The sequence below is a fragment of the Pelodiscus sinensis genome, chromosome 10 (genome assembly GCF_052426305.1).
Source record: "Pelodiscus sinensis isolate ZL-2025 chromosome 10, ASM5242630v1, whole genome shotgun sequence".
NCBI classification, from domain to species: Eukaryota; Metazoa; Chordata; order Testudines; family Trionychidae; genus Pelodiscus; species Pelodiscus sinensis.
In genome coordinates, this window is record NC_143061.1 from 47,493,913 (window position 1) to 47,513,978 (window position 20,066).

At 43.6% G+C, this 20,066-nt stretch overlaps 1 protein-coding gene across 4 annotated transcripts in view; it reads left to right on the forward strand.

Annotated features, from left to right (window-relative positions):
• Positions 1 to 20,066, forward strand: part of LOC102447587 (glypican-5-like) — a 749,086-nt gene that overhangs the window by 480,716 nt on the left and 248,304 nt on the right. For all 4 annotated transcript variants that reach the window (XM_075937487.2, XM_089780880.1, XM_006125190.4 and 1 more), the window contains one exon: positions 9,038 to 9,188. In XM_075937487.2, coding sequence (XP_075793602.2) covers positions 9,038 to 9,188 — 151 coding nt within the window. The remainder of the gene's footprint in view (positions 1 to 9,037; positions 9,189 to 20,066) is intronic.

Here is a 20,066-nt window from a genome sequence, read left to right on the forward strand (position 1 = left end):
TCTGGCAGATCTGGTCTTTTAAGGCATCTCAGGTTCACAAGGAACTGAGTCACACATATCCATCTCTGTACTGACCCAACTGACAATTTTGCCACAGGGTCTTTCATAATTTCTAAGAAAAAATATATTAAGCACAAATAATTTATAGAAGATACATTAACCCTTTTTTAATCCCACAATACTACTGCTAAAGACAACTCATACAGGACAAATTAAATCCTGCAGGCCTTGTATTACCAGCATTCCTATTAAAATATAGGCTAGGATAGGAAAAAGCATAGCTTGGCAGGCCACAAGTTATGGGCTAATATTGTCAGCCTCCCATAATGCACTTGTCTAATCCCTCCCTCCTTGTACAAGATGAACAGGAAGAAGTGTGCTCTCACATTTTGTGCCTTGGTCACCCATGCAGATGCCATAGTAGCACGAGCATAGAGTTTGCAGTTTGCAGCAAACTATTGTGATGCTGATGTGTCATACTTCAAGAGCGTACACATGTTGCTCCTCCGGAAGAGGAGGAGGACGAATCTCGGCATGGCATGGAGTTGCTGCTCATGCAAGGTTGGCTCTGGTGCTGTGAGGCAAGCTCTGATTGGTGTGACTGCATTGTGATACAGAGATGGGGCAATCAGCAGTGGCTACAGAACTTCCGAATGTACAAGGCCACTTTCTTGGATCTTTGAATGGCTTTCCCCTATGCTGAGGTGCCATAATACCCGACTGAGACCCACTGTGGCTGTGGAGAAGTGCATGGCAATAGCCTGATGGAACTTGCAATGCCAGACAGCTACTGTTCAGTGAGGAATCAGTTTGGTACAGAGAAATCTACAGTGGGGATGTTGTCATAGAAGTAGCCAAAGCAATCAATGCCATTCTGCTAAGGAGGGCTGTGACTCTGGGAAATGTGGTTTCCATAGTGGGCAGCTTTGCAGCAATGAGGCGATAAACAATACACACATCCCCATCTTGGCCCCGACCACCTTTTCACAGAGTATATAAACTGCAAGGGATACTTCTACATGCTGCTGCAAGTGCTAGTGGATCACAAGGTTGATGTTTCACCCACATCAACGTGGGGTGGCCAGGAAAGGTGCATGATGTGTGCATCTTTAGGAACTCCTGCCTCTTCTGAAAGATGCAGAGTGGCACTTTTTTCCCAGACAGGAAAATCAGAATTGGAGAGGTGGAAATGCCCATTGTGATCCTTGGCGACCTAGCCTACCCCTTGCTCCCATGACTCATAAAGCTGTATATGGGCAGCCTGGAACCCAGTAAGGAAGAGTTCAACAACAAGCTGAACAAGTGAAGAATAGTGGTTGAATGTGCTTTTGGACATTTAAAGGGAAGGTTTAGGAGTCTCCTGACTCAGTTGGACCTCAGCAAATATCTTTGTGGTGGCAGCCTGTTGTGTGCTCCATAATCTGCTTGAGAAAGAAAATTTGCTGAAATTTGCTAATGAAACAAAAGTAGTGAGGAAAATAGTTAAGTAGAAACTAAATGCAGAATGATTTGCATGAACTAGGGGCACTGTCAAGGTGATTTACAAAATTCCCATAAACAAATAAAATGATTAGACTGGGAGAAATCCAATGGAAATCTATCCACAATGGCCAAAACACTAAGTAGAAGAGCCTTAGAAGGAGTAGGCAGAAGACATTAATGAAATTCTAAAACTACTGAAATTACTGGACCAAATTTCATGAAATTTGCATAACAATTTGATTACATTTGTTTGATATTGTATAGGTGAAGACAGATTTTGGTATTCCAGGATTATTGTAAGGAATTGGGTAAACATGGGTCTTAGTGGTTCAAAAAGGTTATACATTTTATTCTTTAGATAAAAATGAACTTAAGCGGTCCCCTTATTGAGTTTTACTCCTCTCTGAAAGAACTGGACAAGGGAGTGCAACAAGCCTTTTGGAGTTAGTGTGAAATACAAACTTGAGAGAGCGAGCAGAGTGAAGAAAATGCCCGACAAGAGATTGGAGAATAAGAAGGGTTTTGTTTCTTTATTTCGAGAGAAATAAATAAATTGCCTGTTTGGAGTAAATGTGAAGGGCAGAAACAAGAACAACCAGTTTTAAAAGGGAGATTACATGAACATATGGAGGAAAATTGACTATAAAATGTCAGCTCAAAGGAAAGGATGCACTTAGAATAAGTATATGTGGCTGTTATGTCCTAAAATTTCTTATATTCCTAGTGCTTGTGAATTGACAGAGCATCTGGTCAGTCACTAGGCAGCAGTAAAATCCAGCCCTTTATGTACAGTAATAATTTTGTCAGTTCTTATAAAAAAATACAGGCAGTGGGCTAAGAAGCAGAGTATTGTTTCATTCTGTTGTAGTCATTTCTGACCTAAGAAACATTTAGTAAGGACTTCTTTTTTTTTCATAGTGAAACGCTGAGTAGGCTGAGAAAAAACCACTTATATTCTATCATTTGTGACTTTATTTTCCATAGTAGGCTTTTTTTCATTGTTTGTGCAAAATTCATTGTCTCTGAAGATAATAATATGTATTTCATCAGAGCATTTTGAAAGAAAATTTTTTCTCAGTCTCTTTAGAAAGGCTTATATTTTGCCTTCAGTTACTAAATGATGCATATCTTATGTCTGCCTTGATGTCTAGGAAAACATTGCAAGTGAGAGATGTCTTGGCTCATGCTCTTTGCAATTGACTAACAGGTAGAGCACTGTCAAGTTTATTTAGTTCATAGCAATGGCCATCTTTTTGAAATACGAAAATAATAATACCGAAGAACATCATAGAGCAAACTAACAGACCACTTGGGAAATAATTAGTATATGAGGGTATGTCTACCCTAGCCACCCTAGTTCGAACTAGGGTGGCTAATGTAGTCATTCGAACTTGCAAATGAAGCCCGGGCTTTATTTGCATGTTCCTGGGCGCCGCCATTTTTAAATGGCCAGTGGTTCGAACTCCCTGCCTGCGGCTACACAGGGCACAGGCTAGGTAGTTCGAATTAAAGCTCCTAATTTGAACTACCGTTACTCCTCCTGCAATGAGTTTGAACTAGGGTGGCTAGTGTAGACATACCCTGAGAGTATATAATGGGTTACCTAGGGAAGTAGTGGAGTCTCCATCCCTAGAGGTGTTTAAGTCTCAGCTTGGCAAAGCCCTGGCTGGATTGATTTAATTGGGATTGGTCCTGCCTTAGGCAGGGGGCTGGACTTGATGGCCTTCTAAGGTCTCTTCCAGCTCTATGGTTCTATGATTCTATTCTTAAGAGTCATCGCTGAATATTCCAAGCACTCACCTTTAGGTGATTTTGCTCATAATGGTATCCTCATAGGCTTTTCATTGTCATGTTCATTGATCTGATACATTTAAAAGTACGGTGCAAAATACAACTTTAAAAACACCGTTTTCTGATCAAATGAGCCCTTGTTCTATTTTGCTGAATTCTCACCTCAGATACAACAGTTAGCACTTTTACAGAATAGTATCTCAAGAAGCTTTACAGCTATTAGTTAATTCACAAAACTGATACTCAACTTGGAATGTACAAAAAGTGTTTGAGAATATATATATATATATAATTTATATTCTTCTTTGCCTATGATCACAGATCAAGATAATGAATTACGGTTTGATTCATAGTGTGGGATTTTGGCACTATGTGTCACATAGCATTTGGAACAAGCTTAGTAAACCATGTTTCTATATAACATACTCCAGACATTTGTTAGCATAAACGATATGCATGCACCTTGTCAGCAGTGTATTTGGTTCAGAGCTGTCTGGTTATATATGATTTCACACAAATTTCAGCTAAATGAAATGCAAAGAAATCTATTCAGGAATACTGTATAGGATCTCAACACTCTATAGAGGAATTTAGGCTTGATCCAAAGCCTACTGCATTCAATACGAGTCCCATTAACTTTGAGGGATTTTGGATTAGGCCCTAAACATGTTGCCTTTTAATGAACAAAAGATAAAATATTGGTAATTCAGAGTGACCTGATGGTGGTCAATGTGTCAGTTCTCTTAAAGTAGGTAGGATTGGCTCCAATAATTACAGGTTTAATATTACAATTAAGTCAATACCTAATCAGTGGTCCAAAGTAGGAATAAGACCCTCCGGAAAAGGGCACTTTTTCCGGAGGATCGGGGCCAGTGTAGACACTCTTTTCCGGCTTTTTTAAAAGCCGGAAAAAAGCGGCGGACATTTTTATTTAAATGCCGCGGGGGATATTTAAATCCCCCGCGGATTTCCCTACGACGACTGGTGAAATTTACATGCCCCTTCCGGAAAAGGGGCCAGTGTAGACGTAGCCGCAAGGTATATCATATATCACATATCACAACTTCCCCATATCTACAGAGCCAGTTACCTCATCATAGAAGATAATCAGGGTGGTCAGGCATGATTTGCCTTTGGTGAATCCAGGTTGACTATTCCTGATCAATTTCCTCTCTTCCAAGTACTTCATGATTACTCTCCATGATTTTTCTGTGGACTAAGGTAAGGCTGGCAGGTCTATAGTTCCCTGGATCGTCCTTCTTCCCTTTTTAAAAGATAGGCACCGTCTTAACCCTCCCCCCCTTATTGCTAACATGCCTCCTTTCTTGTTACCCTTCACATCCCTTGCTAGCTGTAATTCCAATTGCGCTTTCACCTTCCTGATTACTCCCCTGCATTCTTGAGCAAAATATTTATACTCTTCCCTAGTCATCTGTCCAAGTTTCCACTTCTTGTAAGTTTCCCTTTTGTGTTTAAGCTCACCAAGGATTTCACTGCTAAGCCAAGCTGGTTGCCTACCACATTTGCTTTTCTTCCTGTGCCTTCAATAAGGCTTCTTTAAGATACAGCCAACTCTCTTGGACTCCTTTCCCCCTCATGTTAGCATCCCAGGATATCCTGCCCATCAGTTCCCTGAAGGAGTCAAATTCTGCTTTTCTGAAGTTCTGAGTACTAACTCTTCTTAAAACTCCCATGATGTTTTTTCAATTTTGGGAGGTTCTCTCCCATTTGGTCCATGGAGTGAGTGGAACTTGTTCCTCCTCCATCTTACAGAAAAGTCCATGAGGGTTGGTGCCTCCAAATTTACATGTCTCCTTTGGAGGACGCTCCAGGCACCACCCCTGACTTAGCTACCTCCAGGACCTACAAACATATACACAAAGATAGTAAGACCAAGTCATTCTTTTTTGCATAAGGTCCACTGGGAGGATAATGTTCATTGCCACCCGCAACTCAGCCTGCCGGTTCCCTCCCAGACTCTGCCTCCTTTTGTTTCTCCTTGTGGATTCTCAAACCTCTGAAGAAGGCATGCAGGCACTGTTAAGTCCCTTTCTGTGCAGGAGAGATCTGCATGCTGGGGATGCCCTACATGCATTCATCTGGAGCGATTATCTGAGTCTTTATTATGCCATAAGTATTTCAGAAGTAATTAAAGTTGCAACTGCTATACAAATTAAACCTATTTTTAGTTTTATTTAGCTGCTCCAGTACATAAAAATAGTCCAGTAATATTCAATGTTTTTTGTTAATGACATGGATAATGCAGTGGGAAGAATATGTTTATAATATTTAGAATGAGAGGGGTTGCAGGTGCATTGGAAGACAGACTTGGTATTCAAAAAGAGCTTGATAAATTAGAGAATTTACTTGAAGTCAACAAGAGAAATATAGTACTTTGCATTTATCCTTACTGAGATGGAGGAAGGAAAAAAACAATTGCTTAACTACACCATGGGAATAGCTGACTAAGCGGTAGTACTGCAGAAAAAAGTCTGGGGTTATCATGGATCATAAATTGAATATGAGCCAACAATATGATGCAGCTGCACAAAAGGTTAATGTAATGTGTATAAACAGAAGTGTAATTGTTCCACTCCACTTGACACTGGTGAGGTAATTGTTCTGCTGTACTTGGAACTAGTGAAGCCTTAGCTGGAGTAGTGGGTCCAGTTTTGTGTGCCTCTCTTTAACAAATTGGAGAGAATCAGGGGAGAGCAACACAAGTGATAAAAGAGTTTAAAAACCTGACCTATGAGGAAATAGTGAAAGAAAACAGTTTGCATGTATAGTCTTGAAAAAAGGAAGGCTGATAACAGGCTTCAACCATGTTTAAAGGCCTTTATAAAGATGTTGATGATCAACTGATCTCCGTGCCCACTGAAAAGAGGACAAGACGTAATGGGTGTAATTTGTAGAAAAGAGATTTAGGTTAAATGTTATGTAAAAACTGTTTAACCATGAGCGTAGTTAAGCTCTGAAATAGGCTTCCAAGGAAGTCTGTAGCATCCCCATTATTGGAGATTTTAAGAACAGGTTAGAACCTGTCAGGAAAGACCTTGGTTTACTTGGTACTAGCTCACTGTGGGGGGCTGAACTAGATGACCTCTAAAAAGTCCCTTCCAGCCTTACATATCTATTATTTCTATGATTTTCCATTGCATGGGACGTGTGATTGATAGGTAGGGGCAAGGATCATGAAAATACATGAGTGGTACAATAAGGCACTTCTTGGGCACCTGCATTGATTTCTAGTGCCCTGTTTTAAGACTTTGTCCTGGAGCTGAGTCAGGTGACCAAAGGTCACAGGGTAACATCCCAGACATGAGGCTTACTGTAAGTGGGTACCTTTTCAGTGAAAAGAGATGGCGACCTGGCTGGAGTCCTTGCTACACCATCTGGGGTATACTAGAGATGTAGGAGTCTCAGCTGGAAAAGACTTTAGGAAAGAGGAGGTTTGGGGTTGGTACTGGAGAGTGTGAGGAAGAGGGCTAATAGATGTCTTTCTAAGTTGCCATTGAGCTGTTTTACTGAAAGGGAGACAGGACTTAACTTTCAATGATCTTGGAAATGCTGCAGTGCACCCGTGTTTTCAAAGAGCTCATTTCTCTGCCCTTTTCCAAGGCAGCTGAGCACACATCGTTCGGTTATTCACTTTTGAGTCATGAGTGCTGAATGAAATCAATTTGAAAAAGAGTTATTACCTTAACAGGCCGTAAACATTTCTGCCTTGACTGGCAAACAATCATTAAAAGCCTTTATTAAATTTTGCATCTGTTCCGTTCACCACTTAGCCATTTCTTTTCATTCTGAAGGATTATAACCAAGAATGAATGAGTCTCCTCCAAGATTGGTCAGGGCACAATATATTTATGAAGTAACTGAATAATCCTTTCCTCCATATACACAGATTTATTTTTTATATTTGCTAAAAATATTCGCTCTCTTACATTCCCGTGACAGCAGACTTTTAGCCTGTGAGTAATGACACTCAAGATCAGGCAGCTTGTTAAAAAAATCCAACAACAATTGGACAGTGTTCAGTGCCTTTCCCAACAAAAATCTATGTTCCTCTCACTCACAAACTCATCTTCCCAGTGCAATACAGTGACGTGTGCATTTTCAGAAAAACCAAAACAGACAATTTCAGGCAAAAGGTAAATTAGCCCACTTAGGGTATGTCTAGACTACAGGGTTTTGTTGACAAAAGTTGGCTTTTGTCAACAAAACTATACCTGCATCTACACTACCGCCGCGTTCTGTCGACAGTAAGTCGACAGAATGTGGCAGTTTTGTCGACAGCGGTAAACCTCATTTTACGAGGAATAACGCCTTTTTTCGAAAGATAGCATCTAGACTCTCTTTCAAAAAAGCAGCTTGCTTTGTCGACAATACTGATCGTAGTCTAGACGCTCTTTTTCGACAGAGGCTTTGTCCACAGTATCTGTCGACAAAGCCTCTGTTGAAAAAGGCGTGCAGTCTAGACATAGCCTTAGTCTCAGTACAAGGTAGCAACTGTTTTTCACTAGACGAGGCCCCTACACACAGTGATTTGTACATTTATTGTCTGCAGCCTGGATTATTATGAAAGCTGAAGACAAGTCTCAAAGGGGTAGCCGTGTTAGTCTGTAGCTGCAAACACAATGAGAAGTCCTGTGGCTCTTTAAAGACTAACAGATTGCATCTGATGAACTGGGTTTTACCCAGGAGTGCTTATGTATACATAAACCTGTTAGTCTTTAAGGTGCCACAGGACTCCTCATTGGTTTTGTATCTGAAGTGGAATGTGAAACCAATTCAAGGGTTTCTGGTAGTGCAAAATGCTACTGCCTGCCTTTTAGGTCTCCATGATTGTCTCATGCCTGAGCTTCACTTTCTCTTCTGGCTCCTCCTTCACTTCCACTGCTTGTTTGATCTGTCCTGATCTTCAAAGCCAGTAAATAGATCAGATCCATCCCAGCTGTACTAGAGCCCACATTTCCCTCTTCAGAATGCCATAACCAAGGCTCAGAATGGTGGATGTGAGAGCTAAGGACAAAGAATTCTTAACTGAGGGGACTTGCCTGACTTCCAGGAGGCGATTAGAAAAATCAAGAGTGGCCAAGTTTAGGAAACACACCAAAATGTCTTTATTATGAGAGCTTTTCCCGCAGAACCAACATGAGTCACAACCTTCTCCCCATCTTAACTACCACAGAAAAAGCCCTGCCTCAATCACAGTTTTCTATATCCTAAATAGGGAAGAGAGGTGGCCAGTTAGCCTGCCTTAGAAAACAAGTTTTAGTGGTAATGTAGACCTTTGTGGTCTTACATGGTAAAGTATGACAAATTACCATCAGCTATTACACACACAAAACAGGGATAGCATATAGCGCTAAAAAAAATGTTCCATAAGCACATACAGTACTGCAGTTAGCATGACATAACACCATGAATTCAGAGTGGCTGCAGATATAGTTTGTTCTTTTTCTTTAGTGATTCCAAGAAATTACTTTCTGGCAGATGTTGTGCTCATTGAAGTTAACGTGAAATGCTGCACGGGCCTTGAATCTAATCTTGTCAACTACTCAGTGCTCTAAAATCCTACATTAGAGCCCAATTCTGCAAGGTCCTGGGGCCCTCTTGGATGATTTACTAAACACTCTCACCAACTCTCTGCTGACTCTACCTCCAGAAACCAAGAATCCTCCTCAGCCTCTTCATCGCTTTCTTCTTGAATTGTGTGAAAACATTAAACATCATTGCGACTTATTTTCTTGTCTTTTAGCTGGATACTGAGAAGACAAAATTGAAGTCGGAACGATGGGCTTCCAGGGAGAGTGGCAGTGGAGGTGGGAGAAGTGAAGCAATGGAATCAAGCGGGGACTGTGACGATGAGGATGGATGTCAAGGATCTGGTGACAGAATTCACACAACAGGTAAACACAGCAAAAATGTTCTATGAATGTTCATTCATATTTTAAAGCAGGTTTCAACTGGGTTGTGTTTTGAAGTTTTTCCATGAACATGAGTAAAGGAAAACATGATGCTTGTGGAAAGTGAATTTAAACTTAGATCTCAAGTATTTGTTGAAAGTGAATTTCAAAATGTCATATTGGATTGTAATATCTGAAATGTGCATTGTGTTGGTGACTGTCATCAAGGTTTTTTTAAAAGAGGCATTAGGCAACTAACCAAAGCAATATCACTTTCAGAATTGAAATGCTGGATATTTGCAGCTGCAGCTGGTTGAAAAGAATGACAACAGAACTTTTTTTTAATGAAATGAACCTTTTAGCAGAAATATATTGATTTTTGACAAAAAGATTTTTCATGTCTTGAGAAAGAGCTGCCAGGGAGGAAAAATCTACCCCAGAATAGTCAGTAATCCAGCATTCAGAGCTCTTAACTGGGATGTAGATAGACCTAGGTTCAAGTCCTTGCTCTGGTGGGTTGATTGTATATGTCTGCATCTTTTCATGGGTTTCATTTTTGTTTGTCAGGGTGAAAATTATTTTCAGAATATTGAAATTTTAAATGAAACAAAAAATTGTTTCTCGGCCAGCCCTATTTCCTGCGTTGGGCAGGGGGCAGGACTTGAGGACCTCTTGACATCTCTTCCAGCCCTAGGATTCTCTGATTCTATGCTTCTGAGATATTCAAATGTGGACAAGAGAGTATTCATGGAAACTATAAATAATTTTGAATAAGAAATAAATGTGGAGATTTTCCACATGCTTCTTGCAAATGTTTTACAAACAAAGCTTAGGAACTGAAGATGAATACATTATTTATTTTAAAATATTTACTCGACAATTAATATTCTATTGTTTGCATATTGTTCTGACTTCTGAAAAATTTCTTATTTATGCCCCCGACACATGAGATCAGAGTGATGAAAATTTGAAGTAATATGATTTTTCTTTGCAGGTGCTACATTGTAAAAAATAAGTAGGTGCTAAATCCTTTCCAGTTGATAATTGAACTATTTATATATTGTTATACTGCCAAAACACACAGTGACTCTTTTCTAACTAAAAAATGAAACAATAGAAGCTTTGAAAATGTTGTTTATAGTTTACTTTAATAATGTGAAATAAGGAAGCAATCTGTTGAAATAAAATTATTTATGATGAGATTGTTGTGGATGGAAAAAAACAATATTTGTATAACTAGCTCCTTCATTGGTTTGGTAGGTATTATATCAACTAAAATATAAGTACAATTAATTTGACCACATGCTTTAGATTTGGAACTGTAAGAGTAGATATTCCTTCTGAAAATGTGTAACAGTGTGTCATAATTAATATATTATATTACTAGCAGTAAGTTTGCAGATGATACCAACTTGGGAGGGGTTGCAAGTGCTTTGGAGGATAGGGTCATAATTCAAAATGATCTGGACAAACTGGAGAAATGGTCTGAGGTAAACAGGATGCAGTTTAATAAGGACAAATGCATAGTACTACACTTAGGAAGGAACAATCTATTTCACACATACAGAATGGGAAGTGATTATCTAGGAAGGAGTAACTGAAAAAATAATGAATAGTCCAGCAGCACCTTAAAGACTAATAAAACATGTAGATGGTATCATGAGCTCTTGTGGGTACAACCCACTTCTTCAGATGAATGGAGTATTAAAAGTCCAGTACCAAAATAAATACAGGATGGGGGTGGGGGAGGGAGGGGAAATTGTGAATTACAGTGTTCATGATACAAGAAGCTGATGGCTCCCAAATTTGTAAATGAAGTTAAGTTCCAACACTTCTCTGTGTATTTGGCTTGTGCAGTTGGCCTGAAACAACACAGTGACTTTGAGATCCATTAGTGAGTGCCCGGGCAGGTTAAAGTATTCTCCAGCAGGTTTCTGTTTATTGCCTTTTCAGATATCTGATTTGTGTCCATTAATTCTTTCCTGTAGAGACTGTCCAGTTTGGCCAATATGCATGGCAGAGGAACATTGCTCGCATTTGATGGCATTGATCAGATTGGTGGATGTGCAGTTAAATGAGCTCCTGTTATAGTGGCTGATGTAGTTAGATCCAGTGATGAAATCATTTGTGTAGGTGTGTGGACAGAGTTGGCACAGAGGCTGATTGCAGATGTGGGTTCCTGGATGATTATGATGGAGATGTGCTACGTGGTCACTGTGTTTGAGGTTAGGTGGTTTTCTGTAGGTAAGAACTGGCCTTTCCCGCAAGGCCTGTGAGAGTGAGGGGTCATTTTCCAGAATGGTCGATAATGTGTTGGAAGGGTTTAAGGGGATAATGTGTTGGAAGGGAAGAGCCGGGTTTGGGCAATCTGCGCATGCGCAGATCGCCGGACAGCGCAGCTCACCGTGGTTCGGCAAGCCCTGTCTATATAGAGCCTGTAGGTGTTTGTCTCTGTCTGTGGGATTGGAGCAAATCCGGTTGTATCTTAGGGGTTGGCTGTGAGAAATGTGTCTTGGATGGAAGCTAGCAGCATGAAGGTAAGTGTTGCAGTTGGAAGGTTTCCAGCATAGGATGGTGGAAATGTGTCCATCATGCAATTGTACTGTAGTGTCAAGGAAGTGGATCTCTCATGTGGACTGATCCAGGCTAAGGTTGATGGTGCAGTGGAAGTGGTTAAAAACCCTGTGAAATTCTTCAATGGTCTCTTTCCCGTGCATCCATATGATGAAGATGTCATCAGTGTAGCGTAAGTAGAGTAAGGGTGCTAGGGGGCGAGAGCTAAAGAAACGTTGTTCAAGATAGGCCATAAAGACATTGGCAAATTGTGGAGCCATGCAGGTGCCCATGGATGTGCTGCTGACTTGAAGATACAAATTGTCTCCTAATCAGAAGTGGTTGTGGGTGAGAACAAAGTCACAGAGCTCTGTAACTAGGTGTTCAGTGGTGTCACCAGGGATGATGTTCCTGATAGCCTGTAATCTGTCTTCATGTGGAATGTTGGTGTAAGGAAAGCACATGATACCATCTACATGTTTTGTTAGTCTTTAAGGTGCTGCTAGACTATTCGTTGTTTTTTAAGTTTTTCCAGTTACAGACTAACTCGGCTACCCCTCTAAAGTTTAAGGAGACTAGAAAAAGGATCTAGGGCCATGGTCACCAACCGGTCGATTGCGATCGACTGGTCGATTGCAAGTCCTCGACCAGTCGATCGCAGGGCGTTCGCCCCCCCTCTATTTTCCCTCCACCTCCAAGAAGCCCCATTACCTACCTCCAGCAACAATGGAGGTAGTGCTGGCTTCCCGTGGGGTGGACGGAAGTCCTGCAGCTTCACGCCACTTGCGGGGATTCTGGAAGTGTGCTGGCTGCTCCCCTCCCACAGGTCTGTGGCATGCCAGGCGCACTGCGGGAGGAGGCATCAGCCCCAGAGGAGAAGAGCGGCAGCTTCCCTGCGCCACAGGAGGGGTGAGTCAGCCCTGGGGGAGGCACGAGCGGGAGTGGGAGGTCAGCTCCAGGGCAGGCACACACAGGAGGGAGGGGTCGGCCCCGGGACAGGTGCGCGTGGGGGTTTCCCCATACTGCAGGAGGGGGGAGTCGTGCCTGGAGGAGGCACGCGCTGGCTTCCCTCTTGGGGGATGGGAGGAATCCTGGGAGGAGGCAGGTACAGGAGACTTCCTGCTCTCACTGGCCCCCTGCTCCCCTACCCCCTATTCCCTGCCCCTTGCCCCCTCTTCCCACTCCCCAGCCACAGAACCCTGTCCCCACTCCCGGCCCCAGCCACAGAACTCTGTCACCAGCGGCAACCTGTCCCCAGCTGCAGAAACCTGTCCCCACTGGCACTCTGTCCCCTGCTGTGGAACCCTGTTCCCTCGCCTCCCAGAACCCTGTTCCCTCTCCTCTGCCCCCAGCTGCAGAACTCTGTCCCCACTGGCACCCTGTCCCCTGCCAAAGCACCCACTAGCACCCTTCCCCAGTACTATGTCCCCTGCTCCCACCAACACAGTTGGGGCCACATTAGTGAAGCTTGACCCGGGGGGGGGAGAGTTTTTTTGCATCTCACTTGTGTGGCCCCAACTGACTTTTCTGTGGGTCAGTGACCCCTGACTCAAAACAGGTTCCCCGCCCTTCTCATAAATAAAGACAACGCAGAAACTTTTTGTGTTTGACATAATATTTTATTTAAAAATGAAGCCTGGCCAACAAACCCCCAATTGGATCCAAGCCCCCATCTGGCCACAGCATCATAACACTCCTGCACTCCCCTTTCCCCCAGAACCTGCATCTGAGCCTATCATACACTGGAACCTCCTGCCCTGAGCCCCTCACATACCCCAACCCAAATTCCTGAACCCTCACATCCAAAAGTCTGTGGCTTGTTTAGTACCCTAATCCTACATCTGACCCCAACACTGCCAGGCCTGGAGCACCCTCCCTGAGCCAGAGTCCACTTATCCACCTCCTCCTGCATCCAGATTTCCTCCCAGAGCTTGCACCTCTCACCTCTTCCCACACCCAAATTCCTCATTCCCACCCCAAAGCCCTACACATCCTGTCTCAACCCAGCGAGGGTATGGATAGACTGCAGGGCTGTGTCTAGACTGGCAAGTTTTTCTGCAAAAGCATTTGCTTTTGCGGAAAAACTTGCCAGCTGTCAACGCTGGCTGCTTGAATTTCCGCAAGAGCACTGACTTTGTAATGTACAAAATCAGTGCTTCCTGCGGAAATACCATGCTGCTCCCGTTCAGGCAAAAGTCCCTTTTGCGCACAGCTTTTGCACAAAAGGGCCAGTGTAGACAGCTCTGGTTTGCTTTGCGCAAAAAAGCCCCGATCACGAAAATGGCGATCGGGGCTTTTTTGCACAAAAGCGCGTCTAGATTGGCATGGACGCTTTTCCACAAAAAGTGCTTTTGTGGAAAAGTGTCCGTGCCAATCTAGACACTCTTTTCCGCAAATGCTTTTAACAGAAAACTTTTCCGTTAAAATCATTTGCGGAAAATCATGCCAGTCTAGACGTAGCCCAGGGCTGTGTCTAGACTGCATCCCTTTTCCGTAAAAGGGATGCAAATTAGACACATCGCAATTGCAAATGAAGCGGGGATTTAAATCCCCCCGCTTCATTTGCATAAACATGGCTGCCGCTTTTTTCCAGCTCAGAGCTTTGCCGGAAAAAAGCGCCAGTCTAGATGCGGATCTTTCGGAAAATAAAGTCTTTTCTGAAAGATCCCTTATTCCTCTAGACACAGCCCATGAGTTTTTCAGGATTCCGGAGATATCCCAGAAAAACTCTTCTGCATCCAGGGGATGCGTTTGTTCTTTCGCTTCTTTTAGTGGAGAGCAAACATGATCTTTTGATCATCCCTATATTCCTGTTTCCACAAGGAATAAGGGGGCTTCTAAAAGAAGGGTTTTTTCTGACATTTTGTCCAGACTAGACAGGCCAAATGTTGGAAAAACCTCTTCCTACAGAAGAATTGGGAAAAAAGGCAGCAGTATAAGAGTTGGGGATAGCAAGTGATGGAGAGGAGGAGAATAGAGAGGGTGGGACTTCGGAAAGGGGCAGGGCTTCAAGGAAGAGGCGGGGCAGTAGATCTTGGCTTGTTCTGTCATTTAAAAAGTGATCTTGGGTGTAAAAAGGTTGGGGTCATAGTGGACTAAAAGCTAACTATGACACTGATGCAAAAAAAAGCAAACATGAATCTACAATGCATTAACAGGAGTGTTGAGAGCAAGACACAAGAAGTAATTCTTTTGATCTGCTCTTCCTTGATCAGGCCTCATTTGGAATATTGTGTCCAATTCTTGCCCCCACATTTCAAGAAAGATGTGGAAAAATGGGAGAGGTTTCAGAGAAAGGCAACAAAAATTATTCAAGGTCTAGAAAACATGACCTACCAGAGAGGACTGAAAGAACTGGGTAGCTACGTCTACACTGGCATGGTTTTCCGGAAATGCTTTTAACGGAAAAGTTTTCCGTTGAAAGCATTTTCGGAAAAGCGCGTCTAGATTGGCAGGACGCTTTTCCGCAAAAGCACTTTTTGCAGAAAAGCGTCCGTGGCCAATCTAGACACGCTTTTTTGCAAAAAAGCCCCAATCGCCATTTTCGTGATCGGGGCTTTCTGGCAGAAAACAAATCTCTGCTGTCTACACTGGCCCTTTTGCGCAAAAGTTTTTCGGAAAAAGACTTTTGCCCGAATGGGAGTAGTATAGTATTTCCGCAAAAGCACTTACAATCTTACATGAGATCGTCAGTGCTTTTGCAGAAATTCAAGCGGCCAGTGTAGACAGCTGGCAAGTTTTTCAGCAAAAGCAGATGATTTTGCGGAAAATCTTGCCAGTCTAGACACAGCCAGTTTGTTTAGTTTAGAAAAGAAAAGTCTGAGAGGGGACATAATAGCAGTTTTCAAGTATCTAAAAGGGTATTACAAGGAGGAGGAAGAAAAATTGTTCTTTGTTACCTCTAAAAATAAGGCAAGAAGCAATGGACTTAAACTGTAGCAAGGAAGGTTTAGGTTGGACATTAGGAAAAACTTCCTACGTGTCAGGGTGGGTAAACATTGGAATAAGTTGCCTCGGGAGGTTGTGGAATCTCCATCTCTGGAGATATTTAAGAGTAGGGGTATGTCTACACTACAAAGTTAATTTGAACTAACAGCCGTTAGTTCGAATTAACTTTCATAGGCGCTACACAGGCAAACCACTAGTTCGAACTTAATTCGAACTAGCGGAGCGCTTAATTCGAACTAGGTAAACCTCATTCTACGAGGACTAATGCCTAGTTTGAATTAAGTAGTTCGAATTAAGGGCTGTGTAGCCACTTAATTCGAACTAGCAGGAGGCTAGCCCTTCCCAGCTTGCCCTGGTGGCCACTTTGGGCACAACCAGGGAAATTCTTCTGCCCCCCTCCCGGCCTCGGAGCCCGTAAAGGGGCACGGTCTGGCTATGGTGCCCGTGCCAGGTGCAAGCCTGCCAGCACCCAGCCAGCAGACCCTGCACCTGGCATGGCACGAGCCAGCCACCTGCTGCCACCCAGCCCTCCGCCTCTTCCCAGGACCAGGCTGGCGGCTCCCAGGAGCCTGTCCGGGGCCGCAAGAGGCGGGCGCCCGCCTGGTCTAGTGCGGAGATCGTGGACCTCATCCAGGTTTGGGGGGAGGCCTCCAACGTCCACGACCTCCGCACTAGGCACAGGAAAGTGGCTGTCTAGGGAAGGATAGCTGCCAGCCTGGCCATCAAAGGCATGAAAATCAAGGTGGTCCAGTGAGACCCTTGACTCTAAGCCCTGAACTTAGAACATAAGAATGGCCGTACTGGGTTAGACCAAAGGTCCATCTAGACCAGTAGCCTGTCTGCTGACAGAGGCCAACACCAGTTATCCTGGAGGGGATGGACCGAAGACAATGACCAAGCCATTTATCTCGTGCCATCCATCTCCAGCCTTCCACAAACAGAGGCCAGGGACACCGTTCCTACCCCCTGGCTAATAGCACGCCATGGATCCAACCTCCATGACTTTATCTAACTTCTCTTTAAACTCTGTTATAGTTCTAGCCTTCACAGCCTCCTGTGGCAAGGAGTTCCACAGGTTGACTATGCGCTATGTGAAGAAGAACTTTCTGTTATTAGTTTGAAGCCTGCTACCCATTCATTTCATTTGGTGTCCTCTAGTCCTTCTGTTATGGGAACTAATGAAGAACTTTTCTTTATGCACCCTCTCCACACCACTCATGATTTTATAGACCTGTATCATATCCCTCCTCAGTCTCCTCTTTTCCAAACTGAAAAGTCCCAGTCACTTTAGCCTATCCTCATATGGGACCTGTTCCAAACCCCTGATCATTTTAGTTGCCCTTTTTGGAACCCTTTCCAAGGCCAAAATATCTTTTCTGGGGTGAGGAGATCACATCTGTACACAGTACTGAAGATGTGGGTGTACCATAGTTTGATACTTCCCCTCCTCCTTCTTCCCCTGGCTTCCTCCTTCCAGCTCCCTCCTCCCAGGTTTCCCCCTCCCCTCTCCCACCCTCTCTCTTCCCCTCTCCCACCTCCTTTTCCCTGTCTCCCCAGAGGTTAATCCCCCCCTCCCCAGTTTTGTTAAATAAAGCGAGTTTCTATTTTTGAACACGTGTCCTTTATTTTTTACATCAGGAAGGGGGGCTAGGGAGGGGTAAGTGGAAGGAGGTGAGGGAGGAATGGTGTATGAGCCCCCGATGGGGAGGACTGGGGTGGCTCTGCGGGCTCCTCGGAGTGGAAGCTCTCCTGCAGGATCTCCTGGATCCTGACAGCCCCCCGATTGACCCCCGAGATGGCAGCCTGTGGCAAGTGCAGCCAGGCTGATGGCTGAGTGCTGTGATGTGCCGAGTGTGAGCACTCAGGGCACTCCAAGACAGGACTGCTTTGCTGTCTCTCATCGAGGTAGACAAGCAAGCGGGGAACCCTGAGAACTGTCTGTCTGGGGTGAGGGTCGGGTCTCTTTAAGCACAGCCCTCGGCTAGCCTGAGACAGCAGCTCCGCACTCTAAGTCGTAACCTGATGCCCTGCTGGCACTGCTTCCGGCCAGCCTTAACTGCAGTTCAGGGTCCACTCAATGTGGACATGCTAGTTCGAATTAGCAAAACGTTAATTTGAACTAGTTTTAAAGTCTAGATGCGCTAATTCGAATTAGCTTAGTTCAAATTAGCTAATTCGAATTAAGTTAGTTTGAATTAGTGCTGTTATGTAGACATACCCTAGGTTAGATAAATGTCTATCAGGGAAGGTCTAGACAATGCTTGGTCCTACCATGAGGGCAGGGGACTGGATTTGATGATCTCTTGAGGTCCCTTCCAGTTCTAGTGTTCTATTATTCTATAGCTAGATGCAAAGAGACAAAATGAGTTTAATTTTATTGATTGGGGGCAGTCTGTTGCCCATGGGTTGCAATGCAGTCCATTGGGTTTCTACGTGCAGCCTGTGCAGCCCCCTCCCCCTTCTCCCGCCATACCTCTCATGTTCTGGGAACCATGCACTCCTCCCCCTTCCTCCCAGAACTTCCATAGAACAATGAATGCTGATCCCTGGCATTCAAGGCCTGGGAGGGAGGGGGAGAAGCCGGGATTGGGTGTGAATTGGCCAATTCTCAGCACTCTGGAAATGCTGGAAGGGAGAGGGGGGAAAGGGGATGGGGCAAGGTCAGGGAGGAGGCAGGGTGAGGATTTGAGGGAAAGAGTGGAGAGGAGGCAGGGTCCACAGTGCAGGGATGGTCAAGCAGACCCTGGCAAATGAGAAGCGCGGGGACATAAGGAACTCCTCATACTGCCCCATACAAGAGCATGAGCTGGCTCAAAATTGAGCCTTACTGGACTGTAGATATTCTAATCGGAGAATCCTTCAGCTTATTACCCAGGAAATAAGACGAATCTGTTTGGTACCTGCACACTGGAGCCTTTGGGTCGGATTGTGGAAATAACCCACTCCAGGGCCTGGGAATGCCGCTCCCAAACAGAACAAACCAGGGGCTAACCCAAAAAGGAGAGGGTCACAAAGTGCAGGGAAGAGGCTGAATAATGATGCCTCCTGTTAATGACAAATGTTCATCAATAAGCCAAAATGACACAGCAGGCAATAAAGAAAGGCTGTGATATTTGAATGGTTAACAGGCTTTAATCTGTGAATTGAGAGTGTACAATAAGTTTTTATATGCAGCAGTCTATTCTCACACCTGATTTCGCCAAACTTGTATTGCTACACTACTAGCCCTTTTCTTTCCCAACTGTTTCTGAAGTACTTTGGATACGTCTCTTCTTCTATAAGCCTTCTCCTGGTGGTATATCCTGCCTGTTACCACATTTCTTTTCATCATCTGAAAGCTACCCGGCATTTTATTTAATTAGAGCACAGTGGGGGAGGTCTAGGTTGGATATTAGGAAAAACTATTTCACTAGGAAGAGGGTGAAGCACTGGAATGGGTTACCTAGGGAGGGGGCGGAATCTCCATCCCTAGAGGTTTTTAAGTCTCGGCTTGACAAAGCCCTGGCTGGGTTGATTTAGTTGGGGTTGGTCCTGCTTTGGGCAGGGAGCTGGAATCGATGACCTCCTGAGGTCTCTTCCAGCCCTAGGTGTCTATGATTCTTACATGACTGTGTAGATAGAGGCACCTTGCCCCCACCTCGGCTACTGTCTGCTCCAAGTATTATAACCAGGTAGTTTATCTGGTTATGCATTTCCTCTTGAGGGCAAATTAGCAGGTTTTTTCCCCTAGAGAAAAGAACTTGCTTTTTCACTTGAGAACTTCTGCCTGATTTGTACGAGATCTCAACAGTTGTTGAAGGTTAATGTATTTTTTCTCATTGTTCATGAATTCTCTCATTATCAGATTTTCTTATGCATATCAGGATCCTTTTTATCCTTTATTATGTCCTTATCCTCCTCATTTCTCTGTCTTTTCCAAATATCAGTGTACTGTACAAATTGTCGTCTTAATCATACTTCATTCCCATTCACCACAGTATACTTGTATTTATCTAAATATGTAATTCTACAGCTGCTGATTTGTGTAATTATCATTATCATCTCAGAATATTGATGGAATATCTACTGGCAGCCAGCCCACATGTCAAGTTCTCATCTCCACATGTCTTCTGTTCCATTTCTGATTATCCCAGATGGTGTCAATATTGCATTTTCTCAGCCGTTCTGTTCTGCTGTCCTTTCGGTCCCCTATATCACACATCATCCCTGTGTCAGTCACTGCCTTTCTTTGTACATTTATATAGTCTTTGTTACATGAGATATTGTGTTTCCTACTGAATTATTACATTTACTAATTCCTTTTTTTGTTATACCCTTGTAAGTTGCCCGTACTATTCACAGAACTATATAACAACAATGTATTTCTTTACTTAATATTAT